Source organism: Protobothrops mucrosquamatus, unplaced genomic scaffold (assembly GCF_001527695.2).
Source record: "Protobothrops mucrosquamatus isolate PMUCROS unplaced genomic scaffold, P.Mucros_1.0 scaffold41, whole genome shotgun sequence".
NCBI classification, from domain to species: Eukaryota; Metazoa; Chordata; class Lepidosauria; order Squamata; family Viperidae; genus Protobothrops; species Protobothrops mucrosquamatus.
In genome coordinates this window covers 435,761-442,342 of record NW_015386423.1, presented here as the reverse complement: position 1 = coordinate 442,342, position 6,582 = coordinate 435,761, and the positions used below count along the sequence as shown (strand labels likewise).

Genomic DNA, 6,582 nt, shown 5'->3' with positions numbered 1-6,582 from the left:
TATGTCTGTTCTTAACTCTGTATCTGTGTAATAAAGATGGTTTAATATCACGCAACTGTGCCCATTTCTCCTGTGTGCACAAAAGCCCATTTGCACACCACTGCAGGACAAATGAAAGAATGACCTCATGGTCCAGTTAAATTCCCAGGCCACCACCTCAGCTTGAGAAAGATACCAACAGGCTTTAAATAACCAGCATAGGAGAGGGGAAGGCTTCTTTCACCTAGCATGCTAAGCCAAAATCAAACTAGCTATCTTAGGACTTAGCCGTACAAGTCCAGCCATTGAACCCCAGCAGGAGATAAGGGGATCCTGGACGTGCAAGATAAAGTGTTTGTTTGGGTCTGGCTTAATGAGATGCAGGAACACCCCAGCTGTGCCGCATTCAACCAACCTTTCATAGAACTTTGGCCAGATGTGGACCCAGCCTTTGAGTCTGACCTCTGCTCCCTTAATTCAGGAGTGACTTCACTGACCCACAGCAGCTCTCTTCCCCCACTCCTTCCAAAGGACACCTGCCCTTCTGCTCAGCTTGCACAGACTCACATGGACAGGTGGGGCATGAATCAAAGCAATGAACTGATATGAATAACAGCCCTTGTGTTCAGGTGAAGATGGAGGGCGTTTGTTTGCTCTTCCTCCCCTGCTAGCTTAGCGCCCCCCCCCCCAGTGGGTGAAATGCTGCACCTGATTGGCTGTTAAAGAGATCAAATGGAGCTCCAGCGGTCCTGCCTCAGCTGTTGCTTCCTCCAAATTTGCCTGGCTAGGTGGGGAAAACAGGCAAGGGTTTGCTGCCAAAAAGGTGTGAGTAGTCATGTTTGGACTTGGGGCAAGGTAAGGTATGAGTAGACTTGGCTTCCTTGTTTGCAGGAACATTACTTAAGGTTCTCATCTGAAAACAGAATGGCTTGCTGCTTTTGGTAATTGTTTAGGGGTTACGAACAATACACACAAGCCATGGCTTAATATAATCATGAATTCAGCCAATGTCTACCAACTTGGAATGTCCTAAAGAGTAACAATAATGGATTGCACAGTTAAGGACTTTCCTTTTGCTGTTGGAGACAGAACTGCTTAGGAGGGGGGCATGCTTGAATACTTTGCATCAATGTGTGTTTGTATGTAAGGCTTAGATAGCAAAATGCTTTGAGTTTGCTTCTACAATGAAGCTTTGTATTTGAGCAAGTCTTGCTTGACTCAACGGGACGCCTCCATACTAAGGCTCTGCGGTGACCTTCTTGGAGAGCATGAAGTGTGGCCCTCGCCGTTAGGCTTCCAATGTCACATCTGAACTAGCAACAAAGCCATTGTTGTCATGCATTCGAAAACAAACAAACAGTCCTCAAGGCCAGCTTTTCTCCTTGGCCCTCTCACGTTATAAGTTGGGTCTTACACCATTCCCCGGAAATTTGCAGGCAGGGAGCCATGATGATATTTTTGGAGGCAAGGTTAGGAGTGGTCACGGGGAAAGGAAAGAGTCTCCCACGGTTTCTTGGCTCGTCTGCAAGCCCAGCCTGAAAGGCAGTTCTGATTTAGCCCCTGCATAATAGATGCTGTTGTGATCTTGTAGATTCCACACTTTGTGAAGTGTGGCATCTGACTAAGCCTTCTCAAAAAACCCCGCGTATTTGGAAGGCTTGCTCCTCATATGAACTAGACCCAGTCTGAGAAAAGGGGCAAAATGCTTCCCTTCAGCTCTTGGTCACTGAAGCCAGACCCTGAAGTGGACATGAGATGAGGGGGACCTAGAGAAGAGGGGGGACTGAGGGAAGAAGCCCAAGAAAGGAGCATGGATGGGGAGGAAGAACACTACTCTCTCAAGGCTAGGGAAAGAGGACAATCCACCATGACGCCTCCTAGGCGTACCTAACCTTGGTGATGTGACTTTCCCCAAGCCATCCCTTCCTTGATTCTGGATCCTGGTGGTGTGATCCTCCTGCTTCGGACACCGACCATTCTCCCTGGGATGCAGCTGAAATTTCTGCTTGGCAGAAAAACATGGAAGATGATTCGGCCTTGGCTCCTGTGGAAGGGGCCAACCAAGAGGTTCTGCAAGCAGAAGACCCAGTGAGTCTTATTCTGAGACTTGGGTCAGTTCAGAGGAAGCCCTTATATGAGAAGGTCTCCTCAAGGCTTTCCCTAATTCTAGAGCTCCTCTGCCTACCTTGGGGTGGGGGGAGCAGCAGGTCTACACTTCTTGCCAGGATGAAATTGCTGGAATTTGAAAAACCAGCACCAATGGAGGGCTGGGAAGGGCCATTTCTGGGGACAACTCTGTCTTTGGGGAAGAGAGATGCTTCTCATGTTCCACCTCTACTTTGGCTTCTCTTGGGGTGAAGGAACTGGAGGCCATCAAAGCCAAAGTCCGTGCAATGGAGAAGGACGATGAATGGCTGCAGGAGTTGCAGAATGAAGCCAAGTCTCTCCTTGTGAGTTCAGACCCAGGTACGGCTCGTGTCAAGCAGGGCTGCCCAACGATGGTTGCCCCGGGCCCTTCCTCAAGTAGGGGCTGCTCTGATATGAGGTTTTAAGAAATAAAACTGTACGAAATAACAGCACAACTTCCCAAATTGCTGGGCAACTGGCAAAGGAGGGCATTAAATTGAAAAGGCTGGCAAAGACCATCTCCATCCTAACTTCTAGAGTTGTCTTTCTTGTGTAGGTCTCCTGTTATCTAGAATAAACGAGAAGAAAGTGGAGGCTGACCAGCGCTCGATCTATGTGGGAAACGTAAGAAAGAGGGGTTAAATCATATGTGCCAGAATCTGTAATGCATAGTGGGCTCACATCTGAGAGGGGCTCCCTTTCCTTCCGACTTTCTCCCAGTAATTTATTTATTTAGCGTCTGGCGTGGTTACATTAGCCAGAGACTACAGCAGCGCTAATGCAGAGTATGTTGACTGCCTGTTTACCAGCTTTGTTAAGTACAGGCTTCTGGTACTCTGCTTTCTCTTCAGATCCTATAAATCTTTCGCCTTTTACTTTCTCCCCATGATGGAAAGCAGATCTTAAATCCTGCATTTGTGGGAATTTACTCCCAGATGCCTTGGGTCTATAAATCATTCCACAGTCCTGGATGTGTTGAGACTCCAGGGCTCTCAACAAAGGGCACCAGAGTCCATGAGCATGATCTTCACAGGTAGATTATGGAGGGACTGCTGAAGAACTGGAGTCCTACTTCAATGGCTGTGGACAGATCAACCGAGTGACTATCCTTTGCGACAAGTTCTCAGGCCATCCGAAAGGGCAAGTGACCAATTATTATGGGGAGAGGGGTGGGGAGCGTGTTGGTTAGGAAGCAAAGGGCTGCCTAGCCAGGTTAGTCCAGGGCCTTTGTTTCCCTAGGGCAGGTGGGCTACCTACCCACCCACCCATCCGTCCAATTTATTTGCCACCCATCTCATATCCAACGACTCTGGGTGGCTTACGACATAAAATATGATAAGGGTTTTGTTTATTTATTTTTACTTAACATCCTTTCTTCTTGCAGGTATGCCTACATAGAATTTGCTGACCCGAGTTCTCTCAAAGCAGCCATGGAACTGGATGAAGGGACGTTCAGAGGCCGTATCATCAAGGTAAGCCCTGTGAGGGCCTGTTCTGGTGCAGGATCCTACCATTAGCAGGAGTTGTTGCTGAATAGAGGATATCTCTGACCCCTAATTCCTGCCTGAAAATTCCCTGGAGACCTTGGTTGCTCCCTCTCAAAAGCTGAATGCTGTCTGAATTGAACTTCTGCCATCATCGTAGTTTCTCTTCCCCTGATTGGGCTCATTAAAACACATTTCTGCAGAATATGTTTAAAATACTTAATGCCTTTCCTGGAAATTTTGGAAGCTCAGTTGGGCAAATAAACTCAAGACTGGTAACTCAATTGGCTGAGTTCAGAAGATGCCTAACCTTAAGCACTGTAACGCTAATCCATAAGCTCAGATTGACGAGACACAGCGGCAGCAGGATTCACACTGTATGCCCTGCGCAAAGAAACTGTTATGTCTGAAAGGGATGGCCTGGTTTACACAACACGACACAGTTGCACCATCTGCTACCCAACCTTCTCCAAAGGAGAGTCTTGGGCAAATTTGGCCAACTCAGAACTTGCAATTCTCCAATTGCCATTGACGGTTACATCAGGACCAGGCCAGCTTGCACATAATGCTGATATGCTGACCAATTTTTAATTTCCCTTCCAATGAGCTGGGGACAGGAGGGGGGGGGGCAACTGTGTTTCATTGTCTCTCTTCTTATTTCCACATGTTTATCCCTGGTTCCTTGGATCCATGTTGTTTTGGTTCCAGGTGCTGCCCAAAAGAACCAACTTTCCAGGGATCAGCTCCACAGACCGGGGTGGCTCCAGGGGGCGCTTTCGAGGGCGGGGAGCCCCACCTCGCCATGCCAGCTTCTGTGGGGGGCAGCGTTCAAGGCCCCGTGGCAGAATAGTCAGGTGAGTGGGCAAGGTGGCACCCTTTCGGATAAGCTGTCCTTCTGGAGGGGGATGAGGCTGAATCCTGTCTCTGCGGTGTGCTTGAAGGAAGCCCAAGCTTCTCATCTGGCTGCAAATTACAGCATAGCGCTAGGTTTTAAATTGCTGGTATTTTTTCTTCTATTCCTCTCGTCTGTTTTTCTCTACCTTGTTGGTTTTACAGTTGCCCTTCTTGGTCTTGCAGAAATCCACATTTCTTCTTTTGTCAATAGGGGGTGGTGGTTAAGCCACTTCTGATCCTCAGGGAGGGTTAGAGTGCCACCTCCCTGGGTGATTAGCTCTACCAGCGAGCAGACTGTGGAGATCTTCTCCTGAATTGTCATTCTGAAGTGGGGACGAAGATGCAGGTGGATTAAAGGGAGGATGGAAAAACTGGTGACTAGAGCTTTGTGCACCCACTTCTTCTCCAGGGGCCGTGGGAGGATACCTGCTTGGTACACGCCTTACTAGCTGGCAAAGGAGACAACTCGAGCGACAGGCCAGGAGGAATTCAGAAGGGGAGAACGGAGGAAAAGCAAAGCCTATCTGTATTTGTTGTTACTTGTCAGCCCATTTGTGAGGAGCCACTGTCCCGTTTGTCCGGAAACCAGCCATCCTCCTCCTTCCTGGTAAACCAAAGCAGTGAGGGGGAGGGGGAAGAAACCAGGAGTGGGCACCCAAATCTTGCTGGCCCGGCTTGGGGGGGGGGCTGCATTATTTTTTTGGGAAGGGCCTGGATTCCTTTTCATTCTTCAGCAACTACGTGCTATTATTTCAGGGGAGCAGAAGCTGTCGTTCTCTCCTTTTACACATTTGGGGTCTCTCTACAAGAAGCCTGTTACGATTTGTGAAAGTGTGTGTGTATACAAGGGATTGGCAATACGGGCATGGAACAGCACATCTGCCCTGCCTTTTTGCAATCATCCTGAGGGTTTTGGTGAGCATTTTTAAATGCCCCTCCCTTCACAGGGCTGTGAAGACTTGAAAAAGACTAGAAAAAAGGATTTTCTGCAAAAGGCAAGCCAGCTGGGAGGAAAGCAGCGAGTCTTGTGTTCCCAGGGATTTATTGCAGGTCACTGTATCCTGATACGCCCTGCTCCTCATTTTAAACGAATTTAAATTAATTTAAGAGGTTTCTTCAAAATAAGAAGTATAAATGAATTTTTACTATAGGGCTCACCTGCTGCAATCTTGTTTTGCATACCTTTTACCCCAGCACAACCAGGTACATCCATTACTGCTGCCAATGCAGCTTTCATTGCCCTTAAAGGAGACGGTGCCCAACAAAACCTTTTATCTTTAATCCATTGTGGAGTTTATAGGAAAAACCAGCATAGCAACTTGTGAATTTTGTCAAAATAGACTAGTAAAGTTCACGTTTTATTGAAATGATCTTTCCACTTAGTCCTCTTGCAGCAGACAAAAAAAAAGTCTTAAAAAGGAATTTGTTCTTGGCAGCTGTAAATTCTGCTTCACTCTTTGCGTGCTGGAGACATCAGAAGCGAGTTTTACCATGTAAAAAAAAGTATTCATTTTTGCAAGTGGAAAGATGGGACTGATCTGCTTGAAAGCATTTACGGAAGGGAAAAAAGGTTCTCCTGGTTAGGCCCTGTGAAACTGACTGGGAGGTGCCAGGGCAGAAAAGGTTGGGCATCCCAGATGGGCAATTTCCTGGGGATTGGGCCCTACATGAATAATAAACTGGCAGAGGTTGAAATAAGCAGAATGAAAAAGGAGGGTTGTATTAAAATGAATGTATCGATGAACAGATATGTAGTTTGTGATAAAGTTCCATGTTGTAAGACGTTTACCTTTTTTACAAAATAAATGGTCCTGCTAGTGAAAATTAAGCTTTACAACCACAGTGGCTACCCGCAGACGTTTCTCTGGCATCTTCAGCACTGAGCTGGGCAAACAGCAGCCTTTGCATATTCATTTCTCAGTGTAAGTTGGGCATGGCTGTTCCATCCATTTACCCTGTGGCTTTATTGTTATTAAAGACAAGACTTAGCAAAAAGCAAGCTGGCTGGAGGGAGAATTAGCGTAGCACTCAGACATCCAAACTTACCATGTGGAAAGGCATTTAAAAGGATTTTAAGGAGGAATTTCCTGACAGTGAG

The 6,582-nt window shown here is 47.1% G+C and overlaps 1 protein-coding gene across 1 annotated transcript; it reads left to right on the top strand.

The window, feature by feature from the left end:
- The first annotated feature begins 814 nt into the window (after nt 1–814).
- On the top strand, nt 815–4,933 carry PABPN1L (poly(A) binding protein nuclear 1 like, cytoplasmic). The gene is made up of 8 exons (XM_029283220.1): nt 815–834; nt 1,896–2,067; nt 2,340–2,445; nt 2,663–2,730; nt 3,140–3,246; nt 3,491–3,578; nt 4,299–4,444; nt 4,894–4,933. Exons 1-8 carry the CDS (start codon nt 815–817, stop codon nt 4,931–4,933), a joined length of 747 nt encoding a protein of 248 aa, XP_029139053.1.
- The last annotated feature ends 1,649 nt before the right edge of the window (nt 4,934–6,582 follow it).